Here is an 18383-nt window from a genome sequence, read left to right on the forward strand (position 1 = left end):
ACCAAACTCTAAGACTTCAGGAGCCAGATCGCCCAATTCAGTTCTTTTGGGTCTGGGTGTCTGATTTCTCCATGGTTCTGTGTTAATATGGAGGGTGTGAGCTGTAGCTTTTGATGTGGAACTAGAGAGAGATCTAGTAGTGTGGTGAAACACGGTTGGCGGGCCCATGAGGGAACTACTAGGATCAATGTGAGAGACTGTTGTCTGAGCTTGCGCCCTACTAATGGAATGAGTGGGAGAGGCGGAAAAGCGTACGCAAATTTGCCTGACCAGTTCATCCATATCTCATTGCCTTCGGACAGTGGGTGTCGTAACCTGGCGGCGAAGGTTGGGCATTTTGCATTTTCGTGTGTGGCAAACAGATCTATGTGTGGGTGCCCCCACCTTTGGAAGAATGGCTGAAAAACTTGTGGATGTAGTTCCCATACGTGAATCTGCTGTGACTGCCGACTTAACAGATCTGCTATCTGATTGTGAACTCCTGGAAGGTGTTCCGCTAACAGATAAATGTTTTGTGGAATGGCCCATCTCCAAATGTTCTGTGCAAGTTGGGACAGTTGCAGAGAGTGCCCCCCCCCCCCCCCCCCCCCCCTGTTTTTGTATATAGTACATGGCTGTCATATTGTCCGTCCGGATTAGGACAGCTTTGTTTTGTACTTGAAGTTGAAAAGTCTTGAGTGCCAAGAATATTGCTAGCAGCTCTAGATGGTTGATCTGGAGCAGTTTTTGTTCATTGGTCCATTGGCCCTGAGTTGTGTGATGTAAGAGATGGGTTCCCCATCCTGTGAGGGATGCGTCTGTTGTGAGCACTACCTGTGGAAGAGGCTCGAGGAACGGCCGCCCCTTTGTCAAGTTTTTGGTGTTCCACCACTGCAGAGAGCAATGCGTTTGGCTGTCTACCAACACCAGGTTTGTTAGTTGACCTTAAGCTTGGTTCCACTGTTGTGCTAGGCATTCTTGTAATGGGCGCATTTGCAATCTTGCGTGTGGTACTATGAAGATGCAATCATGCCTATTAGTCTCATGAACACTTGTCTGATGTGTATGTTGGACTCACTGATTGAATGGCTTGGCTTTTATGAGCCAGTCGTCCAGATAAGGGAAGACATGTATTTGTTGTCTTCTGAGATGTGCTGCTACCATGCTAGGCACTTTGTGAAAACTCTTGGTGCCGTTGTCACTCTGAATGGGAGGACTTTGAACCGATAGTGTTGTCCTTCTAGTACAAACCTTGGATACCTTCTGTGGGCAGGATGTATGGGGATATGGAAGTAGGCATCCTTTAGATCAAGTGTTGTAAGGAAGTAGCCTTGTTGCAGCAGTGGAAGCTCTTGTTGTAGAGTGATCATATGAAAATGATCTGATTGTATGTAATGGTTGAGGGGCCCGAGGTCGAGAATTGGCCTTAGTGTTCCGTCCTTTTTGGGAATTAGAAAGTACAGCTAGTAAACCCCTGTTCCTTGTTCTTCTAAAGGAACTATTTGAATAGCATCTTTTTGTAGAAGTGATAAAGCCTTCTGCTGAAGCAGAGTCAGATGGTCTGTAGACATTGGACGCTGCCTAGGAGGTATGGTTGGAGGGGTTGCTGTAAGTTCTAGGCAGTAGCCATGTTGGATAATCGGTCTTACTCACTTGTCTGTTGTAATGGAGTTCCAGACAGGCAGGAACTGTGTTAATCTGCCCCCTACAGGAGTGGAATGCTGTGGGGGGAGCAGAGAGAAGTCACTGTTTTGTAGGAGAAGAGGATCTGTTATTGTTACCGCGAGCTCTTCCTTTGTTATTATTGCCTCTGTATCCTCCTCTAAAGTATCCCTTGTCAGAGGATGTTTGGGATTTGAAAGATGTTGTAGTATCTGCTCCAGTTTGTTTGGAGCCTCCTCTATAAAAGGAGCGACGAAAGGAGCTTCTAGCTGGTGTGGACTGTAAAGCCCCCATAGACTTTACGGTGTCTGTATCTTTCTTCATTTTTTCCAGTGTAGTGTCTACTTTTGGGCCAAATGACTGGTTCTGATTAAATGGTTGGTTTAAAATGGTGGTTTGCACTTCTTGTTTAAACCCTGAAATGCGTAACCACGCATGTCTCCTGAGTATGACACTTGTATTTACAGCTCTAGATGCTGTGTCTGCGACATCTAGCGCGCATTTTATTGAGGCATTGGATATCAACTTGCCTTCCTGTATAAGGCCATTTGCTTGATCTTTGTACTGATCTGGTAGGTGCTCAAATAGTTTTTCTAATTGGTCATAATGAGCCCTATTGTAACGAGAGAGGAGGGCTTGTGTATTTGCTATACGCCAAATGTTTGTAGCTTGTGCAGCTATTCTTTTACCTGACGCGTCAATTACTTTTGATTCTTTGTCAGGTGGGGTTGCTTCGCCAGAAGTTTGAGAGTTCGCCCTTTTCCTAGCATTGGCCACAACTAATGAGTCTAGTGGCAGATGTCCTTTAATGTAGACTGGATCGGTGGATTCTGGTCTATATTTTTTCTCGAGTCTAGGGTTTAATATTCTAGTGCGTACAGGGTCTTTAAATTCCTCTGGAGCGTGTTTTATAACCCCCTTGATCATGGGAAGAATTTGAGCAGACCGCTGAGACTGCTCAAAGGTATCTAGGAGAAAATCCTCCTTTATGTCATCGGAATGCATAGTGACTCCGTGGTAAACAGCAGCTCTGTTTAACAAATAACCAAAACCAATGGTATCTTCTGGAGGGGAAGGTTTTGATGGGTATGACTGCGGTTCAGGAATGTCAGGCACATTTTGTGGGTTTGTAAAGTCCCATATAGGAAAACAATTTGGGATTGAAAAGTCTCATACACCCTCATCTACATGGCATGAATCAGGTTCTTGCATGTCCTCCCCTCCACCCAAATTGTATTCATCATTCTGTTGTGGAAAATGTGATAATAGAGAACGTACAAGAGAGATTTGAGGTGATATGGGAGGAGGAACAGGAGAAGGAGAGGAAGGTATAGGAGAGGAAGGGTGCATAGGAGATGTTGCACAGTCCTTTTTGGCAGGAACCACAGGTGTGGGTGGTGCATCTGCTGGTCCCTTTTTGTGAGGTGTAGCACATACATGACCTGTCCTTGGGTCTATGTAGATATCTTTTTGTCGATGATCTGGTCTAAAAAGTTCTTCCTTCTCTACAACCTTCTTGGGCGTCAATATTTTCGGTTCTAGAGGAGGTTGGCGGTGCCGAAGGGCCTTTTGGCTTCGGTGCCGAAGGGCCTTTTGGCTTCGGTGCCGAAGGGCCTTTTGGCTTCGGTGCCGAAGGGCCTTTTGGCTTCGGTGCCGAAGGGCCTTTTGGCTTCGGTGCCGAAGGGCCTTTTGGCTTCGGTGCCGAAGGGCCTTTTGGCTTCGGTGCCGAAGGGTCTTTTGGCTTCGGTGCCGAAGGGTCTTTTGGCTTCGGTGTCGAAGGGTCTTTTGGCTTCGGTGTCGAAGGGTCATTATCTTTCGGTGCCGATGGAAGAGGCTTGCTCGGTGTCGAGGCACTAGAAGGCTTAGTTGTTTTCTTTGGAGCCGGGCAGTAAGGCGGGGCTTTCGAAGCAGGTATTCGGTCTCGACTGGGCCCTTTGAGCGGAGTGCTGACCTTTGCCTTCAGTTTGGACAGAATATGTGGTGCAGGGGCAGTAGTACTCACACGCTGACCCGATGGAATGGAGTCATCTGAGTTGTCTGCCTCTGATACGATCTGGAGATCAGGTGAGTCGTCTTCGGGAACGAGGGAAACCTCTTTGTCGAAGATGTCTTCTGGTGCTGGAGCTGATCTCATTTTGTGTCGACGGGCTCTCCGATCCCGGATAGTTTTCTTCGATCGGAAGGATGCACAAGCTGTACAGGTCGACTCTTCGTGTTCCGGCGATAGAGTTTGCAGACCTCGTGGTGGTCGCTATGTGGGAACTTTGCTCGACATACCGGGCATCTTTTGAACGGAGTTCTTTCCATGTGGTGTAGGCCGCACGGCGTCGGTAGGCCCAACCGCCCGAATCGATGACCGGAATGGAACAGATGACGTCGAAAGTATTGTAGTCTATGTCGAAGGTAGTTTGTAGAAGTTTGAGGAAGTTCTGCGCTTCGAAGTTGCTGAAAAGTCTTTTTCTAGCCGGAGCGGAGAAACTTTCATCCAAACCCAGTGGCGGAAATAAAGAAATTAAGGATGGAGCCGATGCCCATGCGCACTATTGTCCAAGGGAGGAGTCACCTATCTTGTCACTACCAAGATTTCTTCCAAGAAGACAACAACCTGCAATCATCCGAGCCCAACACCAGGTGGCGATCTAATGCATAGTGTACAATCTGCAGCTCATATGCCTCGAACACATATGTTAGCTATAGCATCGTTACCATAGAGTTTCCCCCAGGCGTCAGACTGGATCCAGAGATTTTTCTTTCGCAATACCCTTGCCCGTCAGTAGGTGGCGTCAGCCGACTCCGCATCGGTCGTCGTAGTCATGGTCGCCTGGATGACGTCGTAGTGCCTACTTGGATGCTGCACCTGCACGCTGATATAAGTTCTGACTTGACTTTCCACGCCAGAAGCGCAGAGCCATGCAAGACACCGGCCATTGGTGCGCCACAAGTAGGGCCCTGGAAAGGAGTCCCTATCCCTAGAAATCAGTTTGCAGAACGGGGAGGGGCGGTAAGGAATCTATAGCTAACATATATCGCTTACAGATACATCGTTACTGAAGGTAAGTAACTTGTTCATCTGAAAGAGAATGTTCGTTATAGATTCCTTACCTTAGCATACATAACCCAGCAACACCATCCCCAGAGGAGGGACTGCAAACCAAGTTCACACCAGAAAGTCCAAGAGGACTGAACGGGCAAAGTAGCCGTCCCTTCGGACTTGACTGTCCAGGCAGTAATGTCTGGTAAACATGTGCATAGAAGCCCACGTTGCCGCCAGGCAGATATCAAGGAGTTGAACTTTGCGTGCCAATGCAGTGGTTGCTGCCACAGCTCTAGGGGAGTGAGCCTGCAGCCCCACTGGAGAACCTTTTTCAAGCTAGTACATAACAGATTTTTATGCAAAGAACAACCCATAGCAAGATGATACGTTTCTGAACATCGCTGCTTTTCTCAGCACCCACATTTCCAACAGAGTTGATCCTCTACCTGGAAATCTTCGGTGCGGTCAAGGTAAAATGACAGTACACATTTAGGGTCCAGGCGATAGAGCCTCCTCTTCCTCCTCCTTGGAAGGGTGCAGAGGTGGAAGGAACGAAGGCAAGGTGATGGATTGAGCTACATGAAATGGGGAAACCACTTTTGGCACAAAGGAAGGCCTTGTCCGAAGCACCACTTTGTGCGGATGCACAGATAAGAAAGGGAGCTTTGAAGACAGAGCTTGAAGCTAACTCACTCTGCGACTGAGGTGATGGCAACAAGGAAGGCAGCCTTTAGATTTAGAGTAAGAAGTCTGAGAGGACAGTTATGAAGGGGCTCAAAGGAAGCACACAAGAAATGTAAGAACAAGATTCAAGTCCCACTGGGGCTTTACGAAAAGAGTTGGAGGAAATGAATGAGTAATGACCTTAATGAATCTATTACCAATAGGAAACTTGAATAAGGATGGCGATCTGGCAACCTGAGGAAGGCAGAGATAGCAGCAAGATAACCTTTCAAAGTGTCCAGGACAGAGCACCGCTGGACTAACGAAAGTATGTACAGAAAGGGGCTCCACAGACTTTGCTGTGTACCATGCCACAAACTTGTTCCATCTACAGGTGTATACCGATTTCGTGGAGGGACGCCTGGTTGCAAAGATAACATTACAGACTTCGGGCAAAAGGTCAAAAGCTGTCAACTGTCGCCACTCAATCTCCATACATGGAGGGGGAGGCTAGACTGGTTCGGGTGAAGGGGCAGTCTGATCGGAGGATCGATGGTCATGCTCAGAAGTTTGGGGTACCAGGCTCTTTGTGGCCAGTCCGGAGCCACAAGGACAACTTGGGTCTGGTCGCGCTGGATCTTCTTCAGCACTCGGGCAGAAGTGGTACTGGCAGAAAAGCGTACAGGAGGCCTGAGCTCCACTCGCGACGAAAAGCGTCGCCAAGCAAATGCCTCCTTGGAAACTCCATATATATATATATTTACAACAAGGGGTGGTGAGGGACAGAGTCTCTGAATTAAGCAGAAAGCTCTCACCCAGTCAAGAGATCAGGGCTAGATCCAACACCGTTTTTTAGCTCACTGCACCATCCCAGTTTCAGAACCCGGCTGTATGCAAATTAGTCTGTTCCTGTCCCAGTGCATGATGGGAACAGGGCAAACCAAACTACAAAAGCCAATTCTTACACTGGGAAGGAAACAAGCTCCCGGGGACCGGTTTCTGGAATTACAGCCGTCTTCGGCCCGGTTTGCTTGAATCCTGATGGTGCAATGAGCAAGGGTCTCACATCTGAGAATACCCTTCCACGCTTAGGGTGGACAAAAATATTTACAAAAAGGGGTGGTGAGGGACAGAGTCTCTGAATTAAGCAGAAAGCTCTCACCCAGTCAAGAGATCAGGGCTAGATCCAACACCGTTTTTTAGCTCACTGCACCATCCCAGTTTCAGAACCCGGCTGTATGCAAATTAGTCTGTTCCTGTCCCAGTGCATGATGGGAACAGGGCAAACCAAATTACAAAAGCCAATTCTTACACTGGGAAGGAAACAAGCTCCCGGGGACCGGTTTCTGGCATTACAGCCGTCTTCGGCCCGGTTTGCTTGAATCCTGATGGTGCAATGAGCAAGGGTCTCACATCTGAGAATACCCTTCCACGCTTAGGGTGGACAAAAATATTTACAACAAGGGGTGGTGAGGGACAGAGTCTCTGAATTAAGCAGAAAGCTCTCACCCAGTCAAGAGATCAGGGCTAGATCCAACACCGTTTTTTAGCTCACTGCACCATCCCAGTTTCAGAACCCGGCTGTATGCAAATTAGTCTGTTCCTGTCCCAGTGCATGATGGGAACAGGGCAAACCAAACTACAAAAGCCAATTCTTACACTGGGAAGGAAACAAGCTCCCGGGGACCGGTTTCTGGCATTACAGCCGTCTTCGGCCCGGTTTGCTTGAATCCTGATGGTGCAATGAGCAAGGGTCTCACATCTGAGAATACCCTTCCACGCTTAGGGTGGACAAAAATATTTACAACAAGGGGTGGTGAGGGACAGAGTCTCTGAATTAAGCAGAAAGCTCTCACCCAGTCAAGAGATCAGGGCTAGATCCAACACCGTTTTTTAGCTCACTGCACCATCCCAGTTTCAGAACCCGGCTGTATGCAAATTAGTCTGTTCCTGTCCCAGTGCATGATGGGAACAGGGCAAACCAAACTACAAAAGCCAATTCTTACACTGGGAAACTCCAGCGCGCAATACTGCTGACATTGTGCGTTCTCTTAGGTGGCGAACACATCTAATCAAGGCTCTCCCCACTGTTGAAAGAGACCTTGCACCACCTCCGATGGAGACGCGATTCGTGATCCACCAGGCCTCCTGACAAAGGGTCCACGCCCCCACCCACCTTGTTTGTTGCAGTACCACATGGTGGTGCTGTTGTCTCTGAACACCTGGACCACCTTCCCTTTGAGAGAGGGAAGGAATGCTTTCAGTGCCTGTTGGATCAACGGAGCTCTAGCAGGTTGATATAGAGCCCGGAATCTGCCGGAGACCACAAAAGGGGTGAAAAGCAGACTGAGGTGGACGTGCCGATGCAGTGAGGCTCAAAGACCTGGCCGTAGCCCTAGAATCTTTGAAGCGCTCAAGCGCAGAGTCTGCTTTGTCGCCAAAAAGATGACTGCCATCAAAGGGCATGTCCATCAAAGTTGACTGGACATCTGGCTTTTCAGGTGATGTCCTCAAATAGGCGTGGCATTTCAGGGCTACAGATGTGGCAATCGTCTGCCCAGTGAGTCAGTGGTATCCAGTCCACATCGTATGGCGAAATTGGCTACGGCGTCCCTCCCATCCGGGAGAGAACGGACTGGGCCTCCTCCGGAGACTGTGGCAGCACTTGCACAACCGTATCTCATTTGGAGTGGGAATAATGTCCCAAGAGGCAGAAGGTATTCACAGACTGCAGTGCTATGCTGAAGGGACAGAACATGCGCTTCCCAAGGTGATCCAGCTTCATGGATTCCCCATCTGGGGGAGCAGAAGGGAATAAGCCCTTGGAAAAAGAAACTTGGACCACCAAGCTCTGTTGGGAAGGGTTGGGTCAAGAACACTGGGTCGCTTGGTGCCAGGCAGAGGCGGCGGACAATCGTCTTATTCACAGAAGTCCCTGTGCTGGGCTTGGATCAAGAGCCCAGAAGCACGTCAGTGAGGGCTTCATTGAAAGGCAATAAGGGTGCAGATAAAGAAGCTGCAGGCTGAAGCACCTTTGTAAGGAGCGTAGTCCTGTCTGCCACTGAAGGGAGCTTAAGGCCCAAAGCCTCAGCCGCCCTTCTCACCACCACAGCACAGGAAGCTCCCTCCTCCGTAGCTACGGCAGGGGGAGAAAGCAAACTAGTACCAAATGAAGTGTCCAGACCATTGGTGTCACCCAGGTCCTCTCGCCAGTCTGGTTCTTCCAGCTGGTCAGCTAAAGGGTCCAGCGACCGCTCCCAGTCATCATCACCACCCTCTTGTTGATCTGGAATACCAGGGATGAACAGGGGAACAAAAGCACCCTCCAGCGCCGGAGGAGACGTCTGTCCGGCTCAGTGTCTAAGTCGGGGATCGACGTCGGCTGGGGACACAGCCAGCGCCATCGCCAGGATCGGCGCCGAAGAAGTTCGAGTAAGATCAAACGGCATTGATACGGATCCAGGCCGGGATCCGCAGGGACCCTCTGGGGTCGGAGCCGCAGGCATCTAAGGACTAAGGCCCCCAACCGGCTCCGTGGGGCTAAAGGCCTGCCGGTGGAGTCAGATACCCAAAACAAGGTGTAAGGCCTCGTAGAAGGTCTTGAGTTGGGCATGAGACACTACGGCTCCCAGAAAAGGAGGGAGGCGTGGAGCCTTTTCAGGAGCAGGTGCCAGAGACTGGGCCTTAGAGCGATGATGCTCGGAGTAACGCGTTGTGTTGGCAGATCAAAGGGTAGAAGGCGAAGAGCGCAGGTGCTTCTTCACCCACTTCTTGTGTTTGGACTTACCTGAAGACCTGGACGACTTGGAGTGCGACTGGAGTGGAGCTCCGTGAGCGCTTCCTCTCAATAGAGACAGGGAGCGATGCATAGCCAAACGCCTGGCCTCCAGCAACTTTCGGGACCGCTCCCACAAAGTCTTTAGCACCCTGGAACGGCAGTCTGAGCAGGACTTTGGGTCGTGGTCACACTCCAGACAATACGAGCACATGAGGTGAGGGTCCGACACAGACATCGCCTTGTGACAGGCTACACAGGGCTTGAAGTCGGTCCGACGTAGGGACATCTCTTGTGCACTAGAAGTCGAGGTCCTCAAAAAAGATGTCGACAAAAAGTAAGCCAAAAATAGGCTAAGGAGTAGCTCTCTCCAGATCTGCACTAGGCTGGTGCGGAAAAAGAAAGAACTGATGTCAGTGCGCAGGGGCGGCGTCAAAGTAGCACCACATCATCATCCCGGCGAGCACAACGCTGACGACAGACGGGGAGTCGTCTGACGCCGCCTACTGACACGCAGGGGTACTGCTAAAGAAAAATCTCCAGATCCAGTCTGAAGCCTGGGGGGAAATTCTAAGGTAGGAAATCTTTAACAGTCTTTCAGATATGAGTTTCTCTCCAACAACAATCTCCTATACCCCTAAAGGAAGGCTTGAGCAACCACAAATGACATTTTATATAGACCGCTGTCCCAATACTGAAGCCGAAATCACAATTTTTTCATCTGCTATCTCATCGTCTTACATACTTTGGTTACCTTTATGATCTATTACAATCTATGTGTCTTCCTAGCTACATAACTTCCAAACCAACGACAACAGCAGAAGAATATATTTGAAGAACATTTTTCAGTGATGGGCCACTTCATACAATTTGCCAGATTACAGATATCCTGGGGTTGACCTCACCAGTGCTATGTTCTGTTTTTATAATAAACTTTTAACCTAGATTCAAGCATGATATGTAACGATAACTCAAAGGATATCAAATAAAGGTTAGCACAGCCAAGTATACATTCAGATTACATCAAGAACGGTAAACCTCAGGAAAACATTTTAGTGAAAAAGTAAACAAGGACACGAGTGATGTCAAGTCGGTAGACTGCGTCCTAATGAGATGGCAATAAAATTTATGGAACCATCCAAATGTTAAATAAATGTCTTCAGTACATAAATCTGGGGTTGATCTGCTAGAACACATCGGGAAAATGATTGCCCATTAACTCCCTCCCACCCACTACGGCTACCCTGAGGATTACCATTACTCCCCCTCTGTTCCACTGCTGACACTCGCTTTTCCGCTGTTGAGAGGTTCTTCCTGTGGGTTGCAAGGCCCCCCCTCTTTTGAAAAGTAGTTAGAAACCTTTACCCGTGTTGTTTTTTCCAGTTTTCACCGTGCTGCTGTCAAGCTGCTGGAAAGCACAGTATTGTCCGAAGTTGGCTGACATTGCTCCTTCACTACAGGATCTACAAAAGAGCAAATGCAAAAAAAGAATTAAAAGCACAACTTACTTCTCAGTCAACATCTTTCACACCTGTTACATAATATTATGAGATAACAAAAATTAATTTCTAACAAGGATTGTCTAATGTGGGGTTTAGGTATAATCACATACAGCTAGACCATACCATTTTGATAGATTAGGTCTATGCAACACACTTCAAACTTCTAAGGAAAAGGTTTGCTACTATTTGAGATAACTCCCCAGTCCTCAATTCGAGGCAAATCTCTCAACCATTTGAACATCCTTTTTTAAGAATGTATCTTTATTTTAACAGTATAAAAGTATGTACCCAACACAATTAGTGACGTAATCTCAACCACATTTCTGACTGAGAACAGGCCATAGAGAAAACAATAAAACATTTACTTAATAAGGACAGTTTGTGAGTGTTAACAGCACTAGACCCCCACACTTTTTTAGAGCAGTCTGTCCAGCCTGGCAACTCTGGCTAGTCAACAGAATCTGCTATGACCTAGACCTCTGAGGCATCAACTGCATCCATACACGAGGCACTCAGCCAGCAACATAAGAAATCAACCACAATCTTACATATCAATGCAGCTTGAAACATCAGGTGTTCCCATCTCAAGCACCCTAACCCTTAGAACTATTCGATTAAGTGTCCATTATCCCTTGCTCACTTTGCTACTGGATTCAAGCAAGCCGGGCTGAAGACGGCTGGAATGCCAGAAACCGGTCCTCGGAAGCTTGTTTCCGGTCCAGGGAAGACATGGCTTGGTAGTTCGGCCTGGACTGTTCCCATGAGGCACAGGGTCAGACTGATTTGCATATAGCCATGTCTGAACTGGGGTGGCAGAGTGGGCTAAAGAACGGTGATGGATTAAACCCAGATCCTTTGACTGGGTGTGAGTGTTTGATTGATTCAGATGCTCCGTCCATCACCACCCCCCTTTTGTACCGCCAGGAAGATCTAAGGCAAGGATAACGGTCGGTAATGCTGTGGTGGATGCTGAAGGGGTTGAGGGTTTAGAGACCATGGTGAGTTTTGTTTCTTTGCTTTACCCCCTGTGGATTGGTTTTTCCCTTTAGAGCCCACGCCCGCCCGTGGATTCCCTTTAACTGTCAGGTTTACAACGTAATTTCTGCAACCCGGGTGTATCCAACAGATTACCACTTGTATGAATAACATTTCTCTGTGCAGAGATAGGGGCATTATACCCCCCAATTGCATATTATAGTGACAGGTGAGAGGTGCATTAACTCATCAGCATAAGACATCACAGAGAACCCACAGGACCAGATTAGATTAGGGATCGAGGTGGTGGTGGTTGCGGGGGGGCATAAATATTCACAGGGGTAGGGCTCAGGGAGGAGCCATGGGGAATGCTGCAACATTTTAAAAAAGTGGGAGTTCTCAAATCTTCAAGAGTGACAAACTGTTTGGGATCGGTGAGAAAAGATTTCAGCAGTGTAAGTGGTAGAACCTTAATATCAATGGAGGCAAGACAGTCTAAAAGAATGTTATTGTAGACTGTGTCAAATACTGCCGAGAGATCTAAAAGGACTTTAGCATCATTGCCTCCTGAATCAACAGCTTGCCTAATTGGCTATGATGCTGTGATCAGCAAGAGTTGCGGACTGTGGAAATTATTGAATCCAAACTTAGTGTGATGGACGAAACCATGACTCAATAAATGATGTAAGTTCAGCATTCATAGCCTTTTCAGCAATTTTGGCAGGGAGTGACAGACGAGTGATGGGCCGATAATTATTGGGCTCAACACTATCTAGATTTTTTTTTTTATTAAAGCAGAAGAACTGAGGGCCAGTTTCCAATTAGTGGGGTAGAAACCCATGAGAAACATCTAATTGAAGATGACAATGAGGTGCTCTGACATGATTTCAGATGCATGGTGAATACTTTTAGGAGGACATGGATCGAGCAGAGAGCCCGAATTAGTTTGGGCAAGAAGATTCAGTACTTCATGTAACCACAGCTCACCGTCGCCCTATTTTGTTTCATGTTCCGAGTGAACAAGCAGCAAGCAGGCTTGAGGAGAGGTCAAAGATGCATATGGGTAACAGCTCAAAGCGTAGAATAGAGACAGCTGGAAAAAGAAAACATGCACTCTCATGGAGTGCCTCACAGACAAAAAAAAGACAAAAAAAAAAAAAAAGAGTTCCCATTGAAGCCAGCACTTGTGGACGTATAGAAGGAGCCAGCAGAGACATAGTAAACAGGCTATCCTCCAAAGGAGGGACAAACACAAGCTGTATGTCCTAAAATAAAGTAAGCAAATAGAATACAAGTAAAGTGAGTGACAAAAGGCAAAGCAAATGGTAAGCAATGGGCAGACTGCATTTCTAGCTAAGCTTTTAGCATGTGCCAGTAGGTGTATGCAACCAGACAGCTATATGGTCTGGTAGGCTTTGACCTACAAATGGCTGTGGTAGCCATTAAGTTCCAGCAGAACATAATGGTAACAATCATATTTAATAGTGAAGATGGTTATTAAAGTCAGGAAACTGATGATACATTTACGGAAACTTTGCATGAAGGACCAATATGAAACTGTTCTACAAACGAATGTTCAACTCCTATACCAAATAACTTAGTAAGAAGTCATATCCGCTGTCTGAAACTCACATGTATCCTTTGTTCATCTCTGTAGTAGGCGCTGTATTGGACAAATGCATATTATTATTCACAGGTTTTACTAGTGGTTGTTTTCAAAGTCACAATCAATAGGGCAGATCTCTCAATACCCTTTAACACAAACAACCAACCCATTATGACAAAGTGGCGGCTGAGTTTGTGATAACGAGCAGGTGGTTTGCCTCTTTACGGAATGTCCTTCTGCCTAAAGTCAGGCAGCAAGTGGCCTTTAAAGTACGTCGAGGATCACGCCTTTCTTGGTCACGTTTTAATATTTAGTAGACTAATTGCTTGATAAGATGAACATAATTTTTGATATCCAACGATAACGCTCAGATGGTGTTTAATCTGGCTAAGAATTATGAGGGAGATCAGGAGAGTAAACCTCTCTTAAGGTCAAAGAGTGGATGGATAATAGCCGGCCTATCTTGAATGAGAAAAAAACGGTACCAATTATTAGGTTCCATTAAGGTAAAATGTAATCCAACCTTCAATGTTGCATCACTGTAGCTTTAACTGAAGAAAAGGTTAAAACTCCTGCAGTGCACTTTGAATATTTGATATCAATGTAGCATTAGCAAATTTCCATCATGATCATCATAGGAGAGTCTGCCTTTGTGAGAAAGTGACATTTTTCTTGCATGGTATGCCCCCTTTTTTTGCTGAATTGCTGATGTGCTTTGACTGAGTGTGCCCTGGGTTCCTGCCAATCAGGTGCCCAGGGCCTGTGTTAGTTCCCTAAAACAGTGTTGAACTAAAACCAATTGGCATCCTGGCCACATATCAGCCCCTGGCAAATGGTACCCTAGGTACCCAGGGCATTACGACCAAGACCCCTAAGGGCTGCAGCACTTATTGTGCCACCCTTAGATGCCCTGTACCCCGACACTCTCACACTGCCTTTGCAGGCTGAGGGTCCTGGTGCAGAACTAAACAAAGAGTCGACATGGCACTGTGTGCCATGCCCACAAACACACTGCCCTGGCATACATCAGTCACCCCTCTAGCTGGGTGCACTATGCCAGTGGTGTGGGCACAGATGCATGAGCCCTATGCCCCTACAGTACCCAGGGCCATTCCTGGGCAAGGTAAGTGCAGTGATGCCATTAAGAGTATATGGTGCTGGGAGGTCATTACGAACTCCACAGCACCATGATGGCTACACTGAAGACTGAGAAGTTTGATATCAAACTTCCCAGCTCATTAAACCCACACTGATGCCAGTGTGGGATTTAATGTAAAATGCAATACAGAGGGCATCTTAGAGATGCCCCCTGAAACCTAACCTACAATCCATGTCTTGTCTGAGAGGCAGCATAGACTGCCACTCAGCAGATATGTTGCAGGAGCCCTGGGTAGAGAGCCCTCCGCTCTCCTGGGCTTGCAACAATGCACATCCTGGGCGAGGTGCTAGGTCTCCTCCCCCAGGATGGGCAGGGGAAGCTTCAAAGGCATGCCGCCTTTGTGAGCTTCCCTAGGCCACTTGCTGTGTGCCAGCCTCTGCCAACTGCCCCCCCTGACTTGGCCCCAACCCTACCGGTCTGTTGGTCCTTGAACCTGCTCCTGCGAAACTCCAGCGCCTTCAGTGGGCCGCAACCTCAAAAATCCTGGAGGACCTGACTGCCTTGAGACTCTACCAAGACTGGGACTCCCACGAGCAGTGGTTCTGCTCAAAAAGCAACACCCCTGGTGCCAGCCAGGAACCGCGAATCCAGCACACTCTGCACCTGCCGAGCCCGGCCCGTGCCTGAGTGGACAAAGACCGTGAGGACATCCCCCCCAGCTATTGTGACATGAAATCCAGTGCCCAAGGACCCTCCTCGATGGATGACCTACGCCTCCTGCAGCCTCACAACCAGGGACCCCTCCAACCTCGATCAGCAGAGGGTAAGATTTACCGACGTCAGACACCCGTGCACCTGGCGCCACACGGCCCCCTGTGCCCAACTCCGGGATGCCAACATATCCGCCAAGTTCCCAACTTACCCCTCGAAGTGTTGGTTTGTTCCTGAAGAATCTCCATCCCAGAGACTACAGCCTTGGCTCATCTTCCAAGTTTTCCATTGAATAACAGTGAGCGCCCGACGGCTCAAAAGCACCCTGCACCCAGCTGCCCAAGTGCCCCTGGCAGTGCAACCTTTGTCCTAATCTACTTCCCCCATTTGTCCTGAGCAAGTGACCAGGAGCCCAGCTCCCACAGCTGTGACTGAAGTGATAGGTTTTAGAAAGGGAAGCAAACCATGTATTTAAGTCCCTCCTGGAGATTACTATGTACAAGTATACCAAAATAATACTGTACGCTAATTGTGTGTATATATATTCTAGGGAGATTCAACTAATTCCCTACCGTGACAGACATCAGAAAGTCTTGATAAAGGTGGTTCTCATCCATTAATTCCACCGGAACGCGTCAACGCCATCCTTGGTACAATTCAAGACTCCAACATCGATGGTTGATTTACAGATTCGATAGCAACATAAGATCGATGATACTATAAAGGAGTCCGAATGTACAAATTGTATTCAACAATTTTATGTTTTACATCCCTGTCCTCCATGTCAATTAAGCAGGCCAGAATTGATTGTTATGTATTCATGCTTTTTTAACGGACCAGATTAGCTAGTCAAACTTATTGGTTTCTGTTATATGTTTGCATTTATAATAAATTATTTTTTAACTGTTATATGTTTGTGTTATATATGTATGAATTGTCCATACAGAATAGTACGTTGACAAAATTGTTTGTAAATCATCTCAAGGGAACCTCTACATATTTCGGCAAGTTCAGGTAACCAAACTCTATGCTTCAGGAGCCAGATCGCAAGGTTCAACTGTTGCGGATCTGGGTGCTGAATGTCTCCATGGCTCTGCGTTAAAAGACTGGGTGTTAATCGCAGCCTTTGATGAGGCATCACGGAAAGTTCTAGGAACGTGGTGTACCATGGTTGCCTCGCCCACGTTGGAGCAACTAAGATGAGTGTCATGGAGTGTTGTCGCAGTTTGCATGCCACTAGTGGTATGAGCGGGGCTGGGGGAAAAGCGTACGCAAACCTGCCTGACCAGTTCATCCATATCGAATTGACCTGAGACTGCGGATGTGGAAACCTGGCGGCGAAGCTTTGGCATTTTGCGTTTTCCCTTGTGGCGAACAGGTCTATCTCTGGGTGACCCCACTGCTGGAAGTACGGTTGTAGCACTGAGGGATGTATCTCCCACTCGTGCATCTGGTGGCTGTGTCTGCTGAGCAGATCCGCCATCTAGTTGTCCCTGCCTGGGAGGTGTTCCGCCATGAGGAATATGTTCCTCTGAATGGCCCACTTCCACATGCTTTGCGCTAGATGTGACAACTGTGGAGAGTGTGTCCCTCCCTGCTTCTGTATGTAGTACATGGCACTCATGTTGTCCGTCCGGATCAACACGACTGTTGCACAAATGTACCTTGAACGCCTTCATTGCAAAGAATACTGCCATCAGTTTCAACAGGTTGATGTGCATCTTCTTTTGCTGTGTTGTCCATAGTCCCTGTACTGTGTAATGGAGGACATGCGCTCCCCAGCCCAGGAGAGATGCGTCCGTCGTCAGCACTATTTGTGGTACAGGCTCTTGGAACGGTCGTCCCCTGCAAAGGTTTTGTGGGTTCCACCAATGCAGAGAGTGGTATGCGCGACCGGTCACCAACAACCGCATCAACTGCATAAACACCCGTGACGGGAGCGAGTGTTGGGGCCTGAATTTCTGAATCAGTAATTGAATACTGTTGATTCTTGCCGAGTTTGGCTGTGCCTTTGCTACCAGAGTGTCTATCGTAGCTCCTAGGTACTGTTGTACGTGAGCGGGTTGGAGATGAGACTTTGCGTAGTTTAATGAGAATCAGAGGCTGTGCAGGAGGTGAATAGTGCGAGACATGTGGCTGGCACATTGCTGGACTGACTTTGCTTGGATGAGCCAGTCGTCCAGATAGGGGTAGACGTGGACATGGTTTCTCCTCAGGTGCACCGCTACCGTCGCTAGGCACTTGGTAAACACCCTGATCAGACCCTACGTCCCATCTAGGCACCTTCGCTCTAACCACCAAAAAATCCTCATAACGCCCAGGACCAATAAAGTCCGGTCTGGGGACCGCCTCTTCTCCCGAAACGCGGCGAAACTTTGGAACGCCATACCACTATCACTTCGTCTAGAACCCAGCCTTTTGGTGTTCCGAAAACAACTAAAAACATTACTGTTTCCCAGGCCATAATCTGTCTCCTTCCTCCTAAACTCCGCATTTCCATCATTCTTCAAGCGCTGGGATGCTTCCGAGTAGCCATGCGCTATACAAGAACCTTTCCAATTCCAATTCCAATTCCTGGGGGCTGTTGTCACCCCGAAAGGTAGTACCTTGAACTGGTAGTGCTGATTTTGTATGGTAAACCTGAGATACATCCTGTGTGCAGGATGTATTGGTATGTGGAAGTATGCGTCTTTTATGTCTATAGTGTTGCGAGGAAGTCTCCCTGAGTGAGCAATGGCAGAACCTGTTGTAAAGTGAGCATGTGAAAATGTTCTGATAAGATGTATTGGTTTAGGGGCCTGAGATCCAGTATTGGCCTGAGAGACCGGTCCTTTTTGGGTATTAAGAAGTACAGCGAGTATACCCCTGTACCATGTTCCTGTATGGGGACGAGTTCTATGGCCCCTTTTTGCAGCATGCTGATAACTTCTTGCTGCAATAAGTCTATGTGCTCTGCGGACATAGGACGGTGTCTTGGGGGTATGTTGGGTGGAGTTGAAGTTAGCTCTAGACAATAGCCGTACTGAATAAGTTGTCTCACCCACCTGTCTGTGGTAATGCTCTCCCAGACTGGCAGGAACTGTTGTAATCGCCCCCGACCAGTGTTACATGGTCCGGGGGCAGTGACAAGGCGTCACTGTTTAGTATTGGCGGAGGATCTGGTGTTATTCCCTCGTCCTCTGCCTTTGCTGCTGTTGCCACGGTATCCACCTCTATTGTTCTTATTATAGGTGGTCTGTGTGCTCCCTTTATTGTATGGAATCGGTTGTGATGCCTGGCCTCGTGTAGTTCCTCTGTTACTGGAGCGACGAAAGGAACCTCCTCTGAACTGTTGGGACTGCAAGGCACCCATAGACTTGGCTGTCTGTGTCTTTTTT

The 18383-nt window shown here is 47.9% G+C and overlaps 1 protein-coding gene across 1 annotated transcript in view; it reads right to left on the reverse strand.

Annotated features, from left to right (window-relative positions):
* The window catches only part of CSNK2A2 (casein kinase 2 alpha 2), a 364482-nt gene that overhangs the window by 61832 nt on the left and 284267 nt on the right, over positions 1 to 18383 (reverse strand). Inside the window, exon 11 of the mRNA XM_086947793.1 lies at positions 10479 to 10576. Within this exon, the coding sequence (XP_086803919.1) occupies positions 10500 to 10576 (77 nt within the window). The 3' untranslated portion in view covers positions 10479 to 10499. The remainder of the gene's footprint in view (positions 1 to 10478; positions 10577 to 18383) is intronic.

This window comes from Lissotriton vulgaris, chromosome 12 (assembly GCF_964263255.1).
Source record: "Lissotriton vulgaris chromosome 12, aLisVul1.2, whole genome shotgun sequence".
Taxonomy (NCBI): domain Eukaryota; kingdom Metazoa; phylum Chordata; class Amphibia; order Caudata; family Salamandridae; genus Lissotriton; species Lissotriton vulgaris.